Source organism: Panthera onca, chromosome A1, assembly GCF_046562875.1.
Source record: "Panthera onca isolate mPanOnc1 chromosome A1, mPanOnc1 haplotype 2, whole genome shotgun sequence".
Lineage (NCBI taxonomy): Eukaryota > Metazoa > Chordata > Mammalia > Carnivora > Felidae > Panthera > Panthera onca.
In genome coordinates, this window is record NC_138339.1 from 21546490 (window position 1) to 21573411 (window position 26922).

The window sequence follows — 26922 nt, forward strand, 5'->3', positions numbered from 1 at the left end:
TTTCTCCTAATCACAGAGTGATTTCCCCATCTAAGGAGAAATAATCAATAGAAATCTCGTACATATTGTGGCATTTTTTTTAAGTTTATTTATTTTGAGAGAGAGAGAGGGAGACAGTGTACATGAGTGGGGGAGGGGCAGAGAGAGGGAGACAGAGAATCCCAATGAGCCTCCATGCTGTCAGCAAGGAGCCCTACCCAGGCTCAGTCCCACAAACTGTGAGATCGTGAACTGAGCCCAAATCAAGATTTGGACGCTTAACTGACTGAGCCACCAAGGTGTCCCACAGAGTATCAATTTTTAATACATCGTTTTATGTGCTGCAGTTTTGTTAGCTTTTGCTATTTATTATTAGATATTATATGTCTTCAGATTCTGGTATTACCCTTATCTAGAACTTGCTTGTGTAATTTCAGATCCTTTCATTTACAAGAAAAATATTTTATATCCTTTAGTTTTTCAAAACCCCAAATTGTTAGTGGACATTTTATTATTATTTTTTAAAGATTTTATTTTTAAGTAATCTCTACACCCAATGCGGGGCTTGAATTTATAATCCCGAGATCAAGAGTCACATGCTCTACTGACTGAGCCAGCCATTTCATTATATTTTTAATCAAATTGAATATGATTGATATTTTCTGAGACAAATATATGATTAAAAGTTCCTAACTCGATGCTACTACCATGCTTTCCGTTTCATAAAATGATGACCTAATATAGGATACTGGTTAAAAAGCTGAGCCTACCATGTCGAGTCAGGCTGCCTAGATTTAAAGCTTTTCTTCATATTTTACTAACCTTTAACCTTAAATAAATTTTAGCTCCCTGTTATATATAAAGAGAAGGATAATACTTGTCTCAAAAGATTTTTGAGACTTACGTGAGTAATCCCTGTAAAATGCTGAGTACAGCGCCTAGCACATGGGAGCATAAATACATCTTAATGTAGCTATTCTCTTCTTCTATTTACCAGCTTCCTTAGTCTGTCAATAACCAAGTGTGCATTACCCTATAATTAAAACCACAAATATGCTCTATACTAAATTATTGCATTTAATAAATAAATACAATGATATTTTGAGTAATTTCATGATTAAGAGGACCATTATAAAATATCTGTGAAATATTTTAGAGTATTTTAAATGTTTATAAAATCATATTTTATCTGTTTTGACCTTGCCAAACTACCATTTTTAGATGTCTAAAACTTAATAGTAATTTGTTTCTTGTGGTCTTCTGCACAGGTAGATGGACTCCCACTCAAAGTGTGACTTGAATATAGAGACCAAAGATGCCATGCACACACACCAATAAGGTATGAAAAGCTTTATTATTCATATGATTGACACCTCTTGGGAGAACACTGAAGCCTCTCAAGTAATTCCAAAATGGCTAAGTTTTTATTGTGATTAGAGGGTGGGGCTAGATGAAACTTTGCTCCTATGGGTAGGACGTATGTGAATTGAATTTCCTGTCTGTGCCCAAAGAAGGAACACCCAGACTTTTATCAGCTTGTCCAGACTTGGGGCTCAAGGAAAAGAGGGAAGGGTAAGGCTTTAAAGCTCTCAGTAGTCAAATATCAAAAAATGGTGTCTGTGTCCTCGTTACACTGTGATCTTAAATTTTAATATCAAAATTGACTGAGTTAAATTAAGTAGAAACAGCTCCTTACCGTATTTTATTCAAAGGTGACTTTGATTGATTTTTACTGGATATAGTAATTCTTGTTTACCAGTTTTTAAATGATATAATTGTGAAACACATGTGAAGCCAAGAAATACTATTTTACCCTTTTTTTTATACCATTTCTAAGCCTTAATCACATACCACTTTATATTTTAGTTACTCATGTTAATGTTTTGTCTATTGAATTGAATTTTGAAGTCTTATAAGAAATGGGTTCTGCGCTGTACTATTTTTGCTTTTTTTTCACCTAGATTCACATAATCCTAGCATTTAGTTGGGATTTATAAAATTAATAAGTTAATCATTAACTTACATAAGATTTTATCAGTGAAGTTTCTTTGTTGCTATAGCATCCTGAAAAAAGTAAATTATAATTTGAATCAATACTTTCCATTAAAAGCATTACTTTTCTCAGTATACTATTCCTGTAATTAATAGAAAAAGGCACCAATATGTTTCCTATAACAAAATAAATTTGAGGGGCACCTGGGTGGCGCAGTCGGTTAAGCGTCCGACTTCAGCCAGGTCACGATCTCGCGGTCCGTGAGTTCGAGCTCCGCGTCGGGCTCTGGGCTGATGGCTCGGAGCCTGGAGCCTGTTTCCGATTCTGTGTCTCCCTCTCTCTCTGCCCCTCCCCCGTTCATGCTCTGTCTCTCTCTGTCCCAAAAATAAATAAAAAACATTGAAAAAAAAATTAAAAAAAATAAAATAAAATAAATAAATTTGAAACTAACAGACCACACAACTGAACTACTCTTACAAAGCTGGTAGGAGAGAGAGGTTATAAATGTGATATACTCTGATGAATATAACATTTGATTCAAATAAATATATAAAGGTATATACTTTATTTGGCTTTAGTTGATATTTTGTGCATATTATTCTAGATCATGTTGTACTTGATTATTAAAGCAATGTGTGCATACTGAATTTCCAAGTATCTGAAGGGTTTTAAATGCATTTTTCAGGATTATATACACTGAAAAGTAGACTTGAATTGGTGTAATAAAACCAAACAGACAAAACCAGATCTGAATGTTTATACATTCATTTCAAGAATATGACTACCCAAAATGTATTTCCTTATAATGCATATATGTGAGGCTATTATATATTAGTATAAGTAATGATCATATACTAAATTTATAATAATTAAAATCAAATAAATAAGATTTATTGATAAGAGCATTCATAATTTTTTTTTAGAATTCTGGTCAAGGTTGTATACTAACATTGTTACAAACTCAAATGCCTAATGCCTATGAGGAATAGGCAGATCATATAAACTAATGAAGCTGCTGTGTAAATGTCCTTGGAGAAATTTCTGGTGACCAAGGAGTTGAAATACTTCCTTCAAACTAGTGAAACTTCACGACACCAATACAGTTAGAGCCAAAAGACAAGTGATTACTAAAGCATTTCTGTTTGTGTAAAACACAATGGAAGTATAGTATTAGACACAAATGTGTAGTAACGTCATTTAAGAGATATGTAGACAAAATTATCCTAAACATGAATGGGGAGAAGGAACAAGAAAAAAAGACTGAAAGTGTTTGACATGGGACGTAGGACTCTGGATTCCAGTTCTGGAGGAGAGACTCAGGGAATGCCCAGGTAGATGGTGGGAGGAGGTACCAGGATGCATCTGGCTTAGAAGACAGTTAATCTCACTCAGTAGAGCAGTTCAGTGACTGAAGGAAATATTTCTTCAAGGAGATGAAATTAGCTCTCCACTTTTTTTGTGCTTCTGAACCTCGAGAGAGAAAATTTACACAGCTGACAGAATTTGGAGCTGAATTAGTAATAAGGATACATAGAAAACCAAGCAAAAAATTGCAGGGAAACCATAAGACATAGTTAATGGTTAACTTGATAGTATACATAATTTTGGTTACATTGAAATTAATTACAGTGAAAATGCAAGCCACATATTTGTGAAAGATATTTATATGTTATTGAAAAATGGCTACTATCAAAATTACATGATTATGTGTTTAGAAACAATAAGAAAATAATAGACATGAACTGGCAGTTGTTGAGATTTACTGAGTGATACATAAATATAGCAGAAAACTACCTAATTTCACTACTAGATTCCACAGGAAAATCCACAGGGAATTATGTATAGGTGAAATACCTTGGCCTTTAAATGCTGGTAATACTATGGTGATTTTTGTTGTCCTTTTTAACACTATATTTGGTAATAATATTCCATCAAACAACAACAATAACAAAAACTGCAGGTAAGATAAGGCCCAATGTCTGTACATTGCTAGTTTGAACATAATAAATAGCTGGTGTTTTTTTTTTTTTATATGAACTGTTATTAAGCAATGTTTATTTATTTTAATTTTTTTAATGTTTATTTATTTTTGAAAGAGAGAGACAGGAAGAGTGGGGGAGGGGCAGAGGGAGAGAGACAGAGGGAGACACAGACTGTAAAGCAGGCTCCAAGCTCTAAGCTGTTAGGACAGAGCCCGATGCTGGGCTTGAACTCCTAATGGTGAGATCATGACCTAGGCCAAAGTTGAATGCTTAACCGACTGAGCCACCCAAGCGCCCCCAAACAATGCTTATTTTTAAAAAATAGTCACACATCATTACTGAAATTTGGAAAGTAATTAAACATATTTAAGTAAGAAAACATTTTCATAGGTTGTTCAGCTTGCCTTTATTCACAAAATATTATCCAAATGTGAGAAAAGAGGGCTAAAACCAATCCAATAATTAGGTGATTATAAAGATAATTAAAACTGCACAGAGAAGGCTGTTTCTTTGATTCCTTATTTGTGTTGGCTTGTGTTTTGATTCTGGCATTTAGAATTGATGGCCTGAAATCTAGTAAAATCCCATTACCGTATACTTTTAGAAGCACGGATCATTGAATACAATTTTAATTTAGGGAGGCTTTTTTAAAAACTGGAAAAAATTTAGTCATGCTTTCTGTAATTTTGAAAAGATCTTTTTAAATAGTGACCTAATCATGATCAACCAGAATTCAGCATACAGTACTTAGATTTAATACTCTAGGCTGTAATCAATACTGTGTTGAAGGCATATACTTTGTTATGAATTTGAATATAATTCTTTTTTGTTTATATTTGTTTTATTTAAAGTCCTATGTGTTGATAATATTTTACCAAATTAAGAAAAGTATCATATCTAAATATTGAGCATGTCACTTAACTTTTAACAAATATTTGCTGCACGTTAACAAGGTATGATTTGGGAAGAATTCTTGTTGGAAGAGGTCACTGAGAGTATGTGACCTCAGGCTGACCCCCAAACTAGACCCTGGGCTTTCAGAAGCTCCTCACAACCCTCCCCTGTCCTTGCAATGTACATTTTGCCCACCATTCTCACACTAGGAGCTGTTTCAGTGTTGCACCTTTGAGAGAGTAAGGAGCTGTGGAGACCAACTAGGCTGAGTAGGTGACTGAATCCAGTTAAATCCTTTGACAAACTTTTAAGATTCTGGCTGGCAGGTGCAGAAATGTAACTTGTCCTGTTGCTGCTCAAGACAAGCCTCGTATGCAAGTTCCTTTGCTTATTAAACCTGCCGCTGGCCAGTCTGGAGGGGCCTTCCTCCTTCTTCCACCTCCCCTTGCCCTGTGTGTGGAAAGGCCAGTTTGTGAACCAACAATCATTCTAGTAGAATTTGGCAAGTGAAATAATTAAGTGATAAACACATTATGCATTGCGTTCAACAGTGATATTTTCTGTGGAAAATATTTATTTTAAAATAAATCGGGAAAGGAGAAATGGGTTTTGGGGGTTGTAGTTTTCAGTGGCGTTTGACCCAGGACTGGAAAGAAGTTCTAATGGTTAACTTCATGAATATCTAGGGAAAACTAATTTCAAGGATAGTGATCAGTCAGTGCAAAGGGAAAATGCTTAGTGTTTTAAAGGAAGAACAAGGAGCCCAGAATAACTGAAGTGAAATGAGTTAAGGAATTAGAGAAGAGTAAGATCAAAGAGATAAAGGGTACTTGATAACTTCGTGAGGACTGACTTTCACTGTAAAGAACAATTGATAGGTTTTGAATAGAGAAATGAAATGTTCAGGCTTACCTAATTGAACGGAGGGAAGGAAGGAAGAAAAGAAAGAAAAGGAAGGAAGGAAGGAAGGAAGGAAGGAAGGAAGGAAAAGAAAACAAAGAAGAAAAAGAAATGCACACCAGTCTGTATTCTCTCTTCAGTCTTTTCAAATAGATGGTAGGAGGCAAGGTGAGTAAGAAAGAACTCTTAGAAGTATACTGTGATAATCCAGGTGCACAAAATGCCAGGATTGTAGCCGGGGATGTGATGAAAATTTATTATATACCAGACAGATTTTGAGGGTATAGTCAATAGGATTTCCTAAAGTATAGCCTATGAAGGATTATAGAATAACAGAAATGAAGGATGACTACAAGATTTTTGACCTGGACAGGTAGGAAGATGTTGTGGTCTTTTTTTTTTTTTTTTTTTTTCCATCAACTTGGGCCACTTTGAGAGTAGAACAGATTTTGGGGGCAAAAATTAGAGGTTAAAATTTGGACATATCCCACTTCATTAAACTTTCATGTGGAAATTTAGAACAGTTCATTGGAAATATGTTTGGATTATAGGAATGAAGCAAAGATAGGGGGTTGTAGACCTCCAAAGATGGAGGTCTAAGTTTGAGAATTTTCAATTTATCTCTATATTGATATATCTGTATGTTCATATGGATATTGATGTAAAAATGTATAGAAACTGGGAAAGAGGATAGATCATCAAGAGCCAGAATTTAAGTTAAGAAAAGAAAAGAAAAGAAAAGAAAAGAAAAGAAAAGAAAAGAAAAGAAAAAAGAAAAAAGAGGGCTTGGTCTACTCTAAAATACAGAGTTAGACGGAAGAAGCCAGTCAGGGAGGCTGAGTAAAATAAAAGAATACCCAATATAATAAAGGATCCTGGCAGCCAGCTATAGTGGTTACGCCAAAGTGGAAGGAATAATCCACTGAGGTCAGTTCAACCACTGGCTATGGTAGGATTTTTTCCCCTTATTTGTTTACTGCTTTGTGTTGGTAATGCTGTTTTCTTTTCTTTACTAAATTGATTTTTTTAAGTGACTGGAATCTATTTCACGTGTCTAAGAGCAGGATTGAAGATACTACCACCCAGTCCATATCTTAAAGTGCAAATAATGTAGATAGGTTCCTCTCTCTGAAAAAAACTTCAGATATAAATATAGACAATATATTATTTTGAATTTAGTGAATATATAAAACAATGATTGTTTTAATTATATTTGGAAAAAAATGTTTACTAGCTTCAATTTTATCTTAAGTTTAAACAGTCAAAGCTAACTAATTTATTTTGTTTGGAAAGTAAACACACTTTAAGAATTAATTTTCCTCAGATTTTACCAGTGTCTCAGTCCCATGAGAATCAAGTGATGGAAACTAATATTATTGAATGTATTGTGTGCATCTTAATGAAATAAAATTATCCAAATACAATAGAGTAAATATTATTATCTCTATTTTTTGTGTGGGTATGGGTGGGGAAGTTATATTTTTCTTTCTTTCTTTTTTTTTTTTTTACTTCTCAATTAGGAAATTTTTTTTTTTTTATTTACAAAAAAGCTGATCATTCTTCTAAATGCATTTCCTACTACAAGAATTTCATAGATTATTAGAAAATTATGAAAAGCATTAATATTTCATGAAACTGGTAATTTCTTTGACCAAATAGGACTCCTTGATTGATAGCAAAAACAATCATATACTTATTAAGTATGAAATCTATTAGCTCTGTCCTCACAAAGACATCAGTATATTAGTCATTCTCAGATCCAGGAAAGGGAGAACTCAAACCAGTTTTATTAAAGTGCTGAAAAATGGTAATCAAATGAATATTTCTTCATAATAAAGCTTAAAAATTTAATGTGTCTTATTCTATGTGGTATTAATATGATTTCCTCATTGCAGTTGTAGGTTTACAACTTACAGGTAGCTTGGTTTGTTGTAATGCGCTTAGTATTTGAAGTGTGGTAAACCCAGGCATGCAATGTAACTACCAATTCCCCTTTTCTGACTCAACATGATTTTTTTTTCATTTCTATACAGCTGTTACACGTACAGTCATTATAGCCTCTTCTTAATTTGTTTACTTCTTGCCACTTATTCTAGTGATTATAGAATAAAGTGATAAGAAGTTTAATAGATATCTAATTCATTTTTGCCGACTGCTTTAAGCCACTCAACGTTATCCTCCTCAAATATTTGTCTGATTCATGCTGGAATAGCTCTAGCAATGGGAAAACTTAATTACTTTCTAAAGTAAAAAAAAAAAACAAAAAAAAAAAAACAACTTTCTAAACTAAACCTAAAACTTAAAAACTTTCTGTTTTCTGGAAAATTCCAATGATTAGAAAAATTTCAAATTTTTCTTAAGTGCAAAGTATATTTTATTTTCTCAGCATCAAATTAAATCTGTAATATGTGTCAGCTACTGGTGCTAAAGTTCTTGAATGGTCTTTGAAAATTTTATAACATAGTAACAGAATACACAAATTTGTCTATAATTGGTATTTGCTATTTAAAAAGGCTTGGTAACAGACTAGTCAGTGTTAAATTTCTAAATAAATTCCACATTAAGAATGACCCTGGGTATGATATTTACTCCTTAAAGGATGAATAATAAAAGAGAAAGCAAAAGATAATTCATGGCACAGGAAATGAATAGTATGCAATCTCCTTGTGAAGTTTCCATATTTTAGTTTAGGTTTTATTCTCCAGATTAAACCGAGGCAGGTTTTCTGCATAGCAGTCTCAGAGATTTGCTAATGATTATTATGCACAATTCTGCCACTCTCTTCCTCTTTCTCATGTCTTAAAGGGTCCAAATTCTGTCCAAAAACAGATTTTTTTTACAATCCCAATCATTAGTAAAACCACACATTCCCTAATTTTTTTTAATCTTCAGCCTACATGTCAACAGTTATTTCAAGATTTCCTCAAATACAGTGACTTTGAATCTACGCAATAAAGTTTTCAATTAAAAAAAAACCCTCTAGTTTGTTGATACTCATTTTAAATGTCACCTGGCTTATATTCCATGAATTATCTGATGAGGAGAACAAAATCAGAACTATTCCTTTTCATTCTGAAAACTTCTGTTGAAGGAGAAAGAGTGATTTACATATTTTCCCCTGATACATATAACATTTCTTACACATACTTCATATACTCTCAAATAAAATTCACTGGCTGATTCTATAGAAAAAATTATATAAAAACCATAATCATTCACAAGTATATTTATAATAGTTTATATTTCAAAGGTCTCATATCCTATTAATGGGTAGATATCAGTGGTTGAATAAGCATTTGTCCATATTCAAGTGGCAGAAACAAAAAATCATAACTTACACTAAAGCTCTTTTATAGTCTTGCTACATTCTAGTTCCAAATCACATGCAGTAACTTAGCTGTTTTTTCCCTGAGTAAATTGTGTTTTGTCTATAAAGATGTAAAAAATTTCTGTTATAATTGAGATCAGAACTGCTTCTAGGAAGTAAATAAAATGATATTTATTTTTATAAATACTAGTTTATTTCATAAAAATACAAAAATATAAATATACATTTATAAAAATATGAATGAATTAACACAAAGACATTCTTCAACTAAATAAATATGGCAGTAATAGTCATTCCTATTTCTTTAGGGATATATTTTCATATTAATTTACAAAGCAGTTGCACAATGTTTAATAGTAAAGGTGACTATAAGTCAGTTAAGAAAACATTTATAAAGTCTTTATATTTAAGGAAAGGCACAAAAAGCCTTTTATGTAATTTGTATTGATTATTGATGTGATATACTTTCGTTCAGAGATTGCTAGGCAAAGAGAGTGAACTGGTTATTATTACTTTTTTTAAAATCTATATCATTCATATTCATTCACAGAAACTTACTGATTAAGCAAACCCTTACTAAGACAACACCTACGTATTGTTTGTAATTTCAATTTTTAAAAAATTTCCTCCAAGGAAGAGAATGCAGGCCACTCAATCTAGTAACAAGAAGCGTACTTCCACTAACATGGATCAAGTCATACGATACTCTTAATCTCGGTCACTGTCATCACCCCCATACATATCAGCAAGCTTTTTAAAACGAGGTCCCCAGTCGCTGAGGTAATCATAATCTTGGTTACAATCGGCTGTGAGAGACTCCAAAGAACTGAGTGAATCGGCTATGGAATCATTGCCTTCGTAGGCGTATGTTGCCAGTGAATCATAAGGTGGTGCACTTGGGTCTGAGTCATTTTCTTTCAATCTTCGATGGATAAAATCTTGTACATCAATATTTTCCCACAGAGGCACAGTCCTCCTTATCTGAAAAATAGTTTCAGGCATTACATCTCTTCTAAGTTTACTGTCTTCTCTTGCTTCTGGATTCCTTAAGGTGCCAATGTCAAAAGCTTGGGTATCTTCTTCCCCACCACCTTCATCATTATAGGTCACAATGTTGTCACGGACATCGTCTTTTGAAATTATCAGAGGTTCCTTTTTTCTCTGCCTCTTCAGTGCAGCAAACAGCACAACTAAAACTATTCGTAATAACAACAACAATAACAACAACAAAGAGAAAATAGTGAAAGTCCATGATTCAGGTTTAAATTAAATATAGCACCCTTTGGAACAACAACAACAACAAAGAGAAAATAGTGAGATTCCATGGTTCAGGTTTAAATTAAATATAGCACATTTTGGAAAGGGAAGTTTGTGTGGTATGAGAGATGCTAAGATTTGTTTGGATAAAAAGTGACTATCCTACACAAATACACAGTGCCTTGGGCCAATGAGTAAATGTCCTGTATTGATAAAAGAGCAGATATTACAGTCCATTTATTTACTTTCAAGAGTCACTCTCCTGTAGAGCTCTGGCATTGAAAAATCCTTATTCAGTTATGGCTAATTCATTTAGCCAGCTGTTAATTATGTGATATCTCATTCCTTCCAACAGCAAACTTGCTTAAAAATACTAAAATTCTAAAGCTACACTCATTATTAGCCCAAGATAAATTGAGCAATAATTTAATAGTTTCTTAATGACTCAATATATGCAAAACATCACTCATATACATGCATATATACATAAAAGTGCAATATATGTGTGTATATAATATATACAAAAATATATATGTGCTACTGATCTAATCCTTCTAATAGCTCTTATCTATTTAAATTCCTTTTTGGACCTGGTTTTGAAAGCCTACCTAAAATCTGAGCCATCACTCTATAAGCTCTGATATGGAATTCAAATTCTTACTTATCTTTAACCTGTACTCATCTTACAAGATAGTTCAGATTAAAGATAGTTCAGACTAATTATCTTGTTATTGAGGATTTCCTTGACTTATAGAAGTACATTGGAACTTTCTGGCTGACCTGTTATTTGTAATCCCTCTATTTGCTGTATCATTTTATTTTTTATATACTTGTGTTATCAAATTAATTGTGAACTCCCCACATGAAATATACTTTCTTATTTTTGTTATGTTACTAAAATGTAACATATGCATATATGTGACAATGAATGTCTGTATGCAAAATAAATACATTTTGCAATTTACAAATACATTTAAAAGTAAGAAAAAATACATAATTTCCAAAATATAAGTTTTTCATTGAAAATGGAACAAGTTCCTAATTTTGTATATAAGAAAAGTTAAAAATTAAATAAAGATAAACTTTCCCAAAACACACTTAGACATTGCATGAGAGAAATAAAAAACAGCTTTTCCTTAATTTAGGCAGCTAAATGTTTTGCTAATACTATTTAGGTTTTATTAAAAAACAAGAACATGTTGGCTCAAAAATCTATCATTTCTTTTCTTGATTTTTGTATTGAAATCACACAAAGCAAACTCATTTACATTGAAACCACACTTCACCATGGCCCTTGAGTTTCTTGTAACTCCTTTAAAGTCTGCCCAATGCTATTGTCATATCAGCCAAAACACTTTCCTTAGCTCCTAATAATTGGTAGAAAGAATAAAAAAAAAAATCATTAGTAACATCTTCAGTTAACCTCCATAGAATAGGCTCTGGGTGCTGAGCTATATTCAGAATCATCTTAGAGACAATAAAACAAAAAACTATTCAATAAAAATGAGACATATCTCTATTTCCCCTATTAAAGGATGAACATAAGTTAATTAACTCAGCATAGATCTGAAATCCACCAATTTAGTGAATCATGAAGTAGAAAAAAGGTTTTTTTTTATAAATTTAATATTGAATTAATTTATAAATTATCTACTTTCCTCAAAATTTTTATAAACTCTTACTATAAAATAAGAACAACATAGTCAAATTATATTAAGGGTTCTTAGCTAATATAATATTTATTAATTCCCACAAATGGACCTTGGAACCTGTTCTGTTTTTTCTCCTTTGTTGGGTCACAATTACCTGCTTCATTTCCCTAGACTGAGGTTATGTGAATGAAATTTAGAAAGGTAAAGATAATGAATAGAAAAAAGTATGTCATTATTTTTATTAATCTATTACTGGAATTTAGTATTTCTATTATGAATATCAGAATATACAAGTACTGTAGTGATAGTAACAGTATGTGTGACTATTAAACCAACAGAAATCATAGATATTTTATATTGCATTTTAGTTATGATATATCTTAAATAATCATTAGACTTGCACTAGAATAAGGCACATATGACAATAATTAAACACATTTTGCTTTTGTTTCTTATTTAATTTGGATAAACATATTTTTTTATATATCCTATTATTATTAATTTATTATTCTAAATAGTTCCCATAGTTTGATTCCCAAGGTGTCTAAGGAACTAAAACAGTTAAAAAGTCCTGCATCAGGTTTTAATCCTCGACTTTGCCTTGTAACATAGACAAACTCTAATAACTATATTTCTTCAAACTGTAAAGGTAGGTCTGAGATATTATTGTCCATGCTATATCACTGTCTTGCAAAGAGGCAACTCTTCTAACTATAGAAATTTAGTAACTGTGTGCAAACAACAGGTGTTGGTGAAGATGTGGAGAAAAAGGAACTCTCTTGCACTGTTGGTGGTAATGCAATCTGGTGCAGCCACTCTGGAAAACAGCATGGAGGTTTCTCAAAAAGTTTAAAATAAAAGTCCCTATGATTCAGCCATTGCACTACCAGATATTTACCCAAAGAATACAAATATACTAATTCATTACCTACAATAGCCAAATCATGGAAATAGCCCAAGTGTACATCCACAGATGAATGGATAAATGGATAAAGAAGATAAATAAATAAATATGTGTATATATATATATATATATATATATATATACACACACATACATATGTATACATATATGTATGTATATATACATACATATGTATATATACATACATATATGTATACATATGTATGTGTGTGTATACATATGTATGTATGTGTGTGGAGATATATATATATATACACACACATACATACGTATGTATATATACATATATATACATGCGTATATATATGTATATATACATACGTATGTGTGTGTGTATATATATATATATCTCCACACACACAATGAATATTACTCAGACATAAAAAAGAATGAAATCTTGCCACTTGCAACAATGTGGACAGAGCTAAAGAGTATTATGCTAAGTGAAATAAGTCAGAGAAAGACAAATACCCTATGATTTCACTCATATGTGGAATCAACATGGGAAATAAGAGAGGCATAAAACAGACTGTTAACTATAGGGAACAACTTGAGGGTTACTGGAGGGGAACTGTGTATGGGGGGGGATGGGTTAAATGGGTGATGGGGATTAAGGAGTGCACTTGTGATGAGCACAGTGTGTTTATGGAAGTGTTGATATTGTACACCTGAAATTAAAACTACATTGTACATTAACTAAATGGAATTCAAACAAAAACTTTTTAAAAAGATGAAATCACAGCAAAAATGTTTTAGGAACTTTGATAATGAAACCTTCTGAATTAGAAACAATTTTAACTAAAATAATAGAAAATCCCTCCATCTTTATGCAGTCGGTCGGGAAGGTGGAAAACAAGAAATGTGTGCCTTCTATATTGTATAGGGCAGGAAGGTGACTGAGTTCTCAAAATAAAGAAACAGCCTTGTAGGATTTCTGCTTAGAAAAAACTGTTAAACAATGTAGTGTCATAAGACATAGTATGTAAGCTTATTAGGGGGCGCTTTTGTTTCCTCATGTATGCATGTGTGTCTTTGTGTGTGTATTATCTTAATATAGAAATTTAAAAGTCAAATTTAAAATATGCATATTTCCATGTTGTCCTAAATTAGGAAAGTAGAGCTATGTGACCAAATAAAACAATATAATATCAGTAGCACTTAGCTGAAAGGTAAGCCAAAATTGATACTTCATGGGAATACAAAAAATATTTTACAGAAGAGCTGAACTTTCTAGCAGCAGTTCTGAGATGTGGACTGGTGTTGGTGTATGTATGTTCTAAAGCACCCTGAAAAAATGTTTTTCTAAATAGTTGGATCATTTGAACTGAGACAAATGTTTTCCCCTCACTTTTATCAATCCCCCACTGAAGTCGCATAAGGATATCTGGCCAGAGGGATTTCATCCAGATTGCTTGAAAGGATTTGCGGTGAAAAGGAGCCAGCACATATGAGCATTGGAACATAAATTTGGCTGGCTCTCATGCCCTAAGCATAAGCATTTTGGATGAATATTTGATGGAAACAATTTTGGGGGGAATGTTTTACAGTGGAACAACTGTTTAATTGAATTAAATCGTTGTCCTGTTAGGGCATGCTCAAATCAAACATTTGCTATAGCAAGCATGACTTTATTTAGAAAATACTGCAGGACTACGTAGACCACAATGCCATACTGATATTTTTAAAAATGAACTTAAACCTTTAATTTGCACCTATGTTCAAATTGTATCAATAAAATGCTCATCTTATATTGACAATTTAATTGCATTTGCCAACTGGGTGTCTAATATACGTAACTTGGTATTTGTTAGATATATTGTTTGTAAAGGTAGTCTTTGAGAATAATGGATTAGAAGGAGAATTCTGAAATAGACTAATATATTGAACGCTATTTAAAACACTTTCTAAATGACTGAATTTATGTAAGTTACTTAGTCTTCCTTGAGAAGAACCAGAGTATCCATCTTATGGAGTTGATACAAAAAGTAAATCAGTTGTAAAAGTAAATGTCCTAACAGTGACCATGATTAGCTAGTACTAAACAGTATAATACAAAATAGATTTTAAAATGTGTGTGTATACATGCATAAGGCATGAGCTGTTAGCTCTGTTTTTCGTCTCTAGAAAGCTAGTCCTATCCTCAGAGACAACTAGATTTTTTTTCAAATCGAAAGAACAATTTCAATAAAGAGTTAAGAATGTCAATCTTTCACTCTAGAGAAGTGTGCTTTTCAGTAGCCCCATCACTGAACAGTGCAGGAGAGACTTATTTGAGTCAAATGAACATTCAGAGGCAGAGCTTACCAAGGAGTATGATGATGCAGAGAAGGATGGCGATCAGAGCCCCTGTGCTGAGACCGGCCGAGAGGACCAAGGCCTCTGCATTGCAGGACTGCATGTTTCCTTGATTATCACAAGCGCACACACGGATAGTGAGTGTGCCGGTGCTGCTTTGAATTGGATAATCATTGTCAAATATTAAAATCGGTAGTAGATAGGTGCTCATTTTGTTGCGGCTATACCCGTCTTTTCGAGTCATGATTCCTGCTGTATTATCTAAAAAAAAAAAAGAAAAGAAAAGAAAAGAAAAAAAAAAGTGGGGGAAACAATTGAGTCCAGTCTTTAATTTTAGAACGTAAGGCCTTATAATTTTACTTTTAAAAATATTCTATACCTTTATTATCTACAATGGTGAAGTTCGGATTGAGAGGAAATTCTGGCACTGGTTCAAAGAAAAATTTGTGGCCTCGGGGAGGATCATCTCTGTCCATGACACTGACAGTCTGAATCAGCTGAAACCAAGTCAATAAATGAAATAAAGCACAAGAAAAAGCAACGCATGTTGTTTTTATAGGACATTTTAAATCAGTGTTTGGGTTTTAAAAATATCACTGACATTAAATAAATAAAAAGAGCCCATTTTCAGAAATTATGGCAAAGCTTTTTATGGTTCTGTATAATATAACAATTAGTTAAGGATAAAAAAATGTCCATCAAGTATTACCATGCAAGGTACCTCTATGAATTATTGTCCGATTCCCAGTCGCTGCAATATCCAACCTTAAAGAAAAATTCAATCACTCCAACATCTCCTCTTTTAACATTGTTAGAATGTCCCAGTGTGTTTTAATAATAATTGGTTACCAATCTGTTGCCTCCACTAAATAACGATTGTCTCAAAGGCAGAGAACATAACAGATGCACTTTTCAAAAACAAAAGTGCTTAGCACAGCCACTCTTACAGATCAAGGACACTATGAATATAGTTTTGAAACAATGAGTAATATGCCACATGATACCAGAAAGCAAAAGATTTTAAAGCTAGGGGGCACCATAACTACAATCACATTGCATAGTTTATTCAACTTATTTCTTTTTCTTTTAGTGGTATTTGCAAAGCTTAGAAAGAGATACAAATAAATGCTTTTAAGGTTTCATAAAATCAGTGTTGACGTTGAGAAATTATGACACCTCTTAGCTGTGCTTGCTGTAAGTTACAGGTGTGCCCTCATGTGAAGACGAAGCTGCAAATTACAGGTCACACAAAAAATTCTATTGAACATTTTACAGTGGAAAAAGCACCAAGCTACACATCGGGTGCCTGTTTTCCTAGTCCTGGGTCTGCCATCTGTGTGGCTTGAAATCACAGCCACTTAATTACTCTTACTTTCAAATTTCTTTTCCACAAAAACAGTTGCGCCACTCGCTTAGAGGCATAGTAGTCCGACTTCTGTGATGAACAACTGTTGGAATTTCATAGTAGTTTGGCATATCCACAGTTTTTGTTACTGTGAACCTTCTGTAGCCATACTAACCTGATGACTCACTAGTCAATGTTTTTTCCTGTTTTAATACTAAGTAGGATTTCATTCATTTTATTGACAGAGTGGCATGTAACCTTACGCTTCTTTATATAATTCTTCTGTATGTGTATAATTATTAAGAGAAATTTAATGCACATTTTCTCCTTAGAAGATTGGGTCATGGCATAGAAAAAAATACTTTTAAGACTTCAGCACTTTTGCTTAACCTCCTGTTCCATATTGGCAATGGTATATCCAATATTTAGCAATATTTTATTTTATTTTTTAACGTTTATTTATTGTTGAGAGACAGAGACAGAGCATGAGCATGGGAGGGGCAAACAGAGGAGGAAACACAGAATCCAAAGCATGCTCCAGGCTCTGAGCTGTCAGCACAGAGCCCGACGTGGGACTTGAACCCACAAACCACGAGATCATGACCTGAGTCGAAGTTGGCGCTTAATGGACTGAGCCACCCAGGCGCCCCATGATATTTAGCAATATTTTAAATCATAAACAATGTAGGTCCTCTAGTTATACGGCAGAGTTCTTGAAGTGATTAGATCAGCCATTGTTTAAGCATATTTTAACAGAGAATACATATCCGTAGCTTAAAATACATTTTTAACCTTGTTACTTTTAACAAGCAAATTGTTATGTGTCAGGTATAGAAGCAACGACAGAAATTTTAATACTAATAGTATCTATTAAAATAATTTTTAGTTCAGATCAGTTATTTTTATCAAATATTAATTTGTAATACATATCAATTACTCACATGAAAAGCATATTAATAGACAAATGAGTAAAGAATATCTATACACTGTTGTCAATTGACTTCTTTCTCTACAAGACATATGTTCAAATCCTAATTTCCAGTACCTGTGAATGTGATCTTATTTGGAAACAGGCTCTCGTAGATGCAATCAAGTTAAGATGAAACCGTGGTGAATTAGTGTGGACCCTAATCCAATGACTGGATTTTTCCCATAAGAAGAGGGAAATAGGGATACAGATAGAATGTCACGGGACAGTGTATGCAGAGATTGGAGTAATTCTTATAAACCAAGGGATGCCAATGGTTTCTGGCACTCACAGGGGCTAGGAAATGGCAAGAAAGAGTCTACTCCTAGAGTTTATAGAGAGGGGATGGCCTGCTGACACGTTGATTCCAGACTTTATTCTCCAGAACTGTGTGAGAGCACATTTCTGTTTTAAGCTTTCTAGTTTGTGGTAATTTCTCATGGTAGCCTTAGGAAACTCATACAGTTGTGAAAATGGCCACACATTTATGAAAAATGTTCAGCTCAAATAATGTTGGGAGGATCCGTGTTAAAATTATTATGAGATATTATTTTTCGGTAGACATTTTAAAATCTAGTGTTGCCCACTAAATAGGCAGTCATCCACTAGATATATGACATATTTAGACAACTATTTGGAGGTATTGATGAACATTTACATATCAAATTTATTCCTACTTTGAAGGTTGTATCAAAGGAAAAGAATACCAGGTAGGATATAAATATAAATGTACTATAAGGCTCATTATAGTGCTGTCTGCTGAGTTAATATTTTGTTTGTAAACCAAATTTCCATTTTAAGTGGGTAGTTGAATAAACTAATGAATGTATAGCTATGCTGTAAAAATTCAGCATCGGTTTAAAAATAATCATTTGCTGAACTGAGAGTATGTCCATTACATGTTGCAAAGTGAAAAAAGAAAAACAATTTTTAATCCAGATAACTATGTAATGATGCTTTTTTGGCAAGTAAGAATAAGAATAAGAATACCCCAATTCTATCTTTTGTGTATGCAAGTGGAATATGGTACATATCTCTGTCTTAGTCTACTTGCTTGGGCTGCCGTAAAAATTATGCAGCCTGGATGGCTTCAATGGCAGAAATTTATTTTTCTCACAGTTCTGGAGACTGGAAGTCTGAGATCAAGGTCTGTGAGAGCTTTCTTTCGGGCTTGCAGACAGCTGCCTTCTTGCTACGTCCTTACAATGCCTCTTCCCACAAAAAGAGAGAGAGGGAGAGTGATCTATCTGTTGTCTCTTCCTTAAAGGACACTAATCCTTTCAGATCATAGCCCTAACCTTATGATCTCATTTAACTTTATTTGCTTCCTTAAAAGCTCTATCTCCATACTGGGGGTTAGGGTTTCAAATGAACATTTAGTCCATTGCAATCTCTATTGGAATAAAAAGACTGTATTTCACTTTTATTTTCTGTGTTTAAAAAAACATGATGGAGGGGTGCCTGGTGTCTAAGTTGGTTGGGCATCCGATTTCCGCTCAGGTCATGATCTCATAGATCATGAGTTCAAGCCCTGAGTTGGGCTCTGTGCTTACAGCTCAGAGCCTGGAGCCTGCTCAGATTCTGTCTCCCTCTCTCTCTGCCCCTCCCCTGCTCACACTCTGCCTGTCTCTCTCCTTCAAAAATAAATAAATATTAAAAAAATAAGTAAAATAAAATAAAAAACATGATGAAATTATATATGATTCTTAACACCCACCCACTTTTTCCTTAAAAAATATCTTAAAAGTTAACTTGTTAAAATTTCCTTCAATGAAATTTGTACGGTTACTATCATTTGTAAAATACTATATTAGTGTCAAAAATGAACATATTCTGCAGTTGCTTAAAGTTACTTTAGAGATATCTTATATATGAGGGAACTTTGCAAGAGGACTTTGTAACTCTTGTACAAACAGTCTCTTTTTATCTCAATAAGATTAAAGTTGAAAAAGCACAAAGTATAATTATCAAACCAAAATGTCTTGCCTGAGAGATTAAAAGAGGAAAATGTAATCAACAAGATAATTATTTTGATTCCCATTATACTAACACAGAACAATTTCATGTTCATACTTCATGTGTTATTTAGTAATGTATTTCCATTCTATTCTTTTTTTTTTAATATATGAAATTTATTGTCAAATTGGTTTCCATACAACACCCAGTGCTCATCCCAAAAGGTCCTCAATACCCATCACCCACCCTTCCCTCCCTCCCACCCCCCATCAACCCTCAGTTTGTTTTGAGTTTTTAACAGTCTCTTATGCTTTGGCTCTCTCCCACTCTAACCTCTTTTTTTTTTTTTTTTTCCTTTCCCTCCCCCATGGGTTTCTGTTAAGTTTCTCAGGATCCACATAAGAGTGAAAACATATGGTATCTGTCCTCTCTGCATGGCTTATTTCACTTAGCATCACACTCTCCAGTTCCATCCATGTTGCTAAAAAGGGCCATATTTCGTTTTTTCTCATTACCATGTAGTACTCCATTGTGTACATAAACCACAATTTCTTTATCCATTCATCAGTTGATGGACATTTAGGCTCTTTCCATAATTTGGCTATTGTTGAGAGTGCTGCTATAAACATTGGGGTACAAGTGCCCCTATGCATCAGTACTCCTGTATCCCTTGGGTAAATTCCTAGCAGTGCTATTGCTGGGTCATAGGGTAGATCTATTTTTAATTTTCTGAGGAACCTCCACACTGTTTTCCAGAGTGGCTGCACCAATTTGCATTCCCACCAACAGTGCAAGAGGGTTCCCGTTTCTCCACATCCTCTCCAGCATTTATAGTCTCCTGATTTGTTCATTTTGGCCACTCTGACTGGCATGAGGTGATATCTGAGTGTGGTTTCGATTTGTATTTCCCTGATAAGGAGCGACGTTGAGCATCTTTTCATGTGCCTGTTGGCCATGTGGATGTCTTCTTTAGAGAAGTGTCTATTCATGTTTTCTGCCCATTTCTTCACTGGGTTATTTGTTTTTTGGGTGTGGAGTTTGGTGAGCTCTTTATAGATTTTGGATACTAGCCCTTTGTCTGATATGTCATTTGCAAATATCCATTCTATTCTTGAATATAACTCAGTTTCAACATAATTATGAATCCAGGTAGAAACTATTTCTTATAGATAGATAGATAGATAGATAGATCTATATGTATAGATATTTATTATATACCAGTATATATATTAAAGCATATGTTACAACTTTTTCTAATATATCATGGGATCCATAATAGAAACCACTTCAAAAGTTACCTTTTTAGATCACTGTGAATGTTCTGGTAAGGGGAGATAAACAGGTGACAAAGAGGAATGGCAATAGTTTGCATGAAAAAAAAAAAAAAGATTTGTTCAAGTGAATTAATATAATGGTACCTGCCTTTGGAAACAGGAAAAAACAAATTTAAGTTTATAATGATTTTATTTACCTGCCCAGGCTTTGCATTTTCACAAACAAATGTTTCATAGTACATGGCAAGTTCCGGAGCATGGTCATTTATATCTAGAATTCTGATGAATACAGGGATGTGGCTACTTTGTTTTGAGTTATCTGCAACAAGAACATGTGTAAGACTTCAGTCTCATTTACAGAGAAGCGGTGACACCACTCTCCCCATTTGTAACTTAGCAACAGATCATTTATGTGGTATTCACTTTCTCAATTGGATTGCTGATGAATATCTCAGCTTGCTTACATGGTCCAGATGGAAAGCATGATTAAAAAGAGGAGAATATGATTGAGAATGAAGTATTATTATTTGTAAAACATAGTTTTCTTAGATTACTTATTTTTATGAGGTTAGATTATATTTCCATCCTACAGTAAGCTATAAGAGAAAATTAAATTTAAAAAGTGGATATTTGATAATCATTAAATAATATAATATCCAACACATGCTCAGGCTGCTAACGATAAAATTATTTCACTCAAGAAATAGAGTGTACTTATTGCTGTTATTTTACCACTTTGGTGTTCAGATGGATGTATTTCCCACTCACTTATTTCTGTGGCTGTAATGGTGATGTTGTGCCAAGGAGATGATTCCCGGTCCAGGGGTTTCAAAGTGAAAATAGAGCCATTTTCGGAGTGAATACTAAAAATCCGGTCCATATCAGTATGCCGATCAATGGAGTATCTGGCAGAAAAGAGATTCATGAATCTAGGCATTATTTTAAGATTATTAGTTCATCTACTATTTCTTAAAAGTTATAGGCAATTCAAACAATGTTCTCATAAAGTCATGACAGTAAAATGCTGATAACTTTCTTGAATTTTTATTTAATGTAACTGTCACTTAGATGATTTGATATGTTTGGCCTTTTCCATCATTACTATTCTATGATTGTGTGACTTTAGAGTTATTATTTATACTCAAGAATACTTGCAGCAGCCTTTGAGTGAGTTTTTAATTGTCACTTGATTTACTTATCCTATCATAGACCTATTGCAGTGCTTGAGACATATTAAGTAGTCATATTAAATTTGATGGAGTCAGTTGCATAGATAAATTGAAATTATGTTAAAAAGAAACATAAGAACTTGTCCACAGAGTCCTTATGGCTATAAGTGAATAGAGAAACTGTTGTAAAATACTTTGCTCTTGAATGGCTCTCTTTTAGGGAACATATCAGCTGAATCAAAGGTCATCCTCCAATCTATTCCTCTGACCTATTCCAAATAAAAATGAAATGACATATTACACAGAGTTCCATGACTCTTTCTTATCAGGGTTGGATATGGACACTCTATGATTGGCAAAATAATGCCTCCTCATGTCCCCCAAAGGATGCCTACTTCTTAATCCCTGAAACCTATGGATATGTTACTTTACATGGTAAAAGTAACTTTGCAAATGTGATTAAGGTTAAAGTCATTGAGAAGGAAGACTATTCTTAATTACCTAGATAGGCCTAAATGAATCATGCAAACCATTTAAAGTGGATGAAGAAGGCAGAGATGTGCTCTAGAGAAATGAGACAGGAGGAAAAAAAAAAGATTTAAAGTATGGAAAGGAATTGATCTCTTATTGCTGGCTTTGAGGATTGCAGGAAGGGGTATCATGCCAAAGGATGCAGGCCACCTCTAGAAACTCAGAATGAACCTTCAGCTGAAAGACAGCAAGAAAATAAGAATTACAGTCCTGCAACTGCAAGGAACTGAAATCTACTAATAACCTAAATGAGGAAGGAAACGATTGCTCTCCTACCGTGTCCAGACAGGAATATGGCCCTGTCCACAGTAACATCTTTAGCCCAGTGAGATTCATCCCAGATCTCGAACCCATAAAACTTTAAGATAATAAATTTAAGTTACTTTAGGCACTAAGTTTATGGTAATTTGCTATGGCAGCAATAGAAGGCTGTAATGTAATCATAAGAAAGATCTTTTAAAAGGCTAGCTTATAATAAAATACCTTAGGTCAGGCCATGTTAGGCTGTACTAACACATCTCTTTGAGATTTCTGCTGCTGAGTATCTAATTAAGCCATATAGGAAAATAAGTGTTTCTCAAACATTAACGTTCATATGAATTACATTGGGATTTATTTATTTATTTATTTATTTATAATTATTTAAAAATTTTGTTTTTAATGTTTATTCATTTTTGAGAGACAGAGAGTGACAGAGCATGAGTGGGGGAGGAGCAGAGAGAGAGAGGGAGACACAGGATCTGAAGCAGGCTCCAGGCTCTGAGCTGTCAGCACAGAGCCCAGCACAGGGCTCGAACCCATGAACCAGGAAATCATGACCTGAACCAAAGTCGGATGCTTAACTGACTGAGCCACCCAGGCACCCCTACATTGGGATCTTTTTAAAAACGGATTCTAATTCAGTAGGTCAGGTGTTGAAGCTGGGATTTTGTATTTCTAACAAACATCTTAGGTCAATCCCATGTTGTAAGACTTTAGACAAGACTTAATATAGTAAAGCTATATACCATGGGATAAACTGTTCAGAATAAAGATGGAAAAAGGAAGAAAATGACAGACAACAAAGAAACTAATCAACATCTGATGTAGTTCTCATTTTTCTAAATATCTTATTAAAGTCACTTAACAAATGAACTCCTTTTTGATCTGGTGAATTTGGAAATTGCAGCTCCCATTATAAATCTGTAATATATTCACTATCAAACATTGACTTTCATAAACATAAGTAATAGAAATTGAGCAGCCAGTGTTCCTTTTTTTTTTTTTTTGCTTCCAAGATTTTATTTAAATTCAAATTAGTTAGCATATAGTATAATATTGGTTTCAAGAGTAGAATTTAGTGATTCATCAATTACATACAACATCCAGTGCTCATCTCAACAAGTGCCCTTCTTAATTCTCATTGCCCATTTAGCCCAAATCCTCCTGCCTACCTCCCCTCCAGCAACCCCCAGTTTGTTCTCTACAGTTAAGTAGTTAAGAGTCTCTTATGGTTTACCACCCACACTGCTTTTATCTTATTGTTCTAAACATTGTGAAACATTTGTAATTTAAAAAATATTTGATGAAAATACATTTAGGTTTTCTATGATTTTTTTGTTTGTTTGCTTTGGTTGTTTTATTTTTTTTTTTATTTTTATTTTTTTTTTGCAATTTTTTTTTTTTTATTTTTTAATATATGAAATTTACTGTCAAATTGGTTTCCATACAACACCCAGTGCTCATCCCAAAAGGTGCCCTCCTCAATACCCATCACCCACCCTGCCCTCCCTCCCACCCCCCATCAACCCTCAGTTTGTTCTCAGTTTTTAACAGTCTCTTATGCTTTGGCTCTCTCCCACTCTAACCTCTTTTTTTTTTTTTTTTTTTTTTTTTTCCTTCCCCTCCCCCATGGGTTTCTGTTACGTTTCTCAGGATCCACATAAGAGTGAAACCATATGGTATCTGTCTTTCTCTGTATGGCTTATTTCACTTAGCATCACACTCTCCAGTTCCATCCATGTTGCTACAAAAGGCCATATTTCATTTTTTCTCATTGCCACGTAGTATTCCATTGTGTATATAAACCACAATTTCTTTATCCATTCATCGGTTGATGGACATTTAGGCTCTTTCCATAATTTGGCTATTGTTGAGAGTGCTGCTATAAACATTGGGGTACAGGTGCCCCTATGCATCAGTACTCCTGTATCCCTTGGATAAATTCCTAGCAGTGCTATTGCTGGGTCATAGGGTAGGTCTATTTTTAATTTTCTGAGGAACCTCCACACTGCTTTCCAGAGCGGCTGCACCAATTTGCATTCCCACCAACAGTGCAAGAGGGTTCCTGTTTCTCCACATCCTCTCCAGCATCTATAGTCTCCTGATTTGTTCATTTTGGCCACTCTGACTGGCGTGAGGTGGTATCTGAGTGTGGTTTTGATTTGTATTTCCCTGATAAGGAGCGACGTTGAACATCTTTTCATGTGCCTGTTGGCCATCCGGATGTCTTCTTTAGAGAAGTGTCTATTCATGTTTTCTGCCCATTTCTTCACTGGGTTATTTGTTTTTCGGGTGTGGAGTTTGATGAGCTCTTTATAGATTTTGGATACTAGCCCTTTGTCCGATGTGTCACTTGCAAATATCTTTTCCCATTCCGTTGGTTGCCTTTTAGTTTTGTTGGTTGTTTCCTTTGCTGTGCAGAAGCTTTTTATCTTCATAAGGTCCCAGTAATTCACTTTTGCTTTTAATTCCCTTGCCTTTGGGGATGTGCCGAGTAAGAGATTGCTACGGCTGAGGTCAGAGAGGTCTTTTCCTGCTTTCTCCTCTAAGGTTTTGATGGTTTCCTGTCTCACATTCAGGTCCTTTATCCATTTTGAGTTTATTTTTGTGAATGGTGTGAGAAAGTGGTCTAGTTTCAACCTTCTGCATGTTGCGGTCCAGTTCTCCCAGCACCATTTGTTAAAGAGACTGTCTTTTTTCCATTGGATGTTCTTTCCTGCTTTGTCAAAGATGAGTTGGCCATACGTTTGTGGGTCTAGTTCTGGGGTTTCTATTCTATTCCATTGGTCTATGTGTCTGTTTTTATGCCAATACCATGCTGTCTTGATGATGACAGCTTTGTAGTAGAGGCTAAAGTCTGGGATTGTGATGCCTCCTGCTTTGGTCTTCTTCTTCAAAATTACTTGGGCTATTCGGGGCCTTTTGTGGTTCCATATGAATTTTAGGATTGCTTGTTCTAGTTTCGAGAAGAATGCTGGTGCAATTTTGATTGGGATTGCATTGAATGTGTAGATAGCTTTGGGTAGTATTGACATTTTGACAATATTTATTCTTCCAATCCATGAGCAGGGAATGTCTTTCCATCTCTTTATATCTTCTTCAATTACCTGCATAAGCTTTCTATAGTTTTCAGCATACAGATCTTTTACATCTTTGGTTAGATTTATTCCTAGGTATTTTATGCTTCTTGGTGCAATTGTGAATGGGATCAGTTTCTTCATTTGTCTTTCTGTTGCTTCATTGTTAGTGTATAAGAATGCAACTGATTTCTGCACGTTGATTTTGTATCCTGCAACTTTGCTGAATTCATGTATCAGTTCTAGCAGACTTTTGGTGGAGTCTATCGGATTTTCCATGTATAATATCATGTCATCTGCAAAAAGCGAAAGCTTGACTTCATCTTTGCCAATTTTGATGCCTTTGATTTCCTTTTGTTGTCTGATTGCTGAGGCTAGAACTTCCAGCACTATATTAAACAGCAGCGGTGACAGTGGGCATCCCTGTCGTGTTCCTGATCTCAGGGAAAAAGCTCTCAGTTTTTCCCCGTTGAGGATGATGTTAGCTGTGGGCTTTTCATAAATGGCCTTTATGATCTTTAAGTATGTTCCTTCTATCCCGACTTTCTCAAGGGTTTTTATTAAGAAAGGGTGCTGGATTTTGTCAAAGGCCTTTTCTGCATCGATTGACAGGATCATATGGTTCTTCTCTTTTTTTTTTGTTAATGTGATGTATCACGATGATCGATTTGCGAATGTTGAACCAGCCCTGTATCCCAGGAATGAATCCCACTTGATCATGGTGAATAATTCTTTTTATATGCTGTTGAATTCGATTAGCTAGTATCTTATTAAGAATTTTTGCATCCATATTCATCAGCGATATTGGCCTGTAGTTCTCTTTTTTTACTGGGTCTCTGTCTGGTTTAGGAATCAAAGTAATACTGGCTTCATAGAATGAGTCTGGAAGTTTTCCTTCCCTTTCTATTTCTTGGAATAGCTTGAGAAGGATAGGTATTATCTCTGCTTTAAATGTCTGGTAGAACTCCCCTGGGAAGCCATCTGGTCCTGGACTCTTATTTGTTGGGAGATTTTTGATAACCGATTCAATTTCTTCGCTGGTTATGGGTCTGTTCAAGCTTTCTATTTCCTCCTGATTGAGTTTTGGAAGAGTGTGGGTGTTTAGAAATTTGTCCATTTCTTCCAGGTTGTCCAATT

At 34.2% G+C, this 26922-nt stretch overlaps 1 protein-coding gene across 2 annotated transcripts in view; it reads right to left on the minus strand.

Moving 5' to 3' along the window:
• Positions 1-9342: 9342 nt before the first annotated feature.
• Positions 9343-26922, minus strand: part of CDH9 (cadherin 9) — a 136066-nt gene continuing 118486 nt past the window's right edge. Inside the window, exons 8-12 of one of the 2 annotated variants that reach the window (XM_078444577.2) lie at positions 21480-21652; positions 20945-21066; positions 15585-15702; positions 15215-15466; positions 9343-10272 (exon numbers count right to left, since the gene is read on the minus strand). In XM_078444577.2, coding sequence (XP_078300703.2) covers positions 9785-10272; positions 15215-15466; positions 15585-15702; positions 20945-21066; positions 21480-21652 — 1153 coding nt within the window. In that variant the 3' untranslated portion in view covers positions 9343-9784. The remainder of the gene's footprint in view (positions 10273-15214; positions 15467-15584; positions 15703-20944; positions 21067-21479; positions 21653-26922) is intronic. The other variant, XM_078444580.2, reaches the window with a different exon arrangement.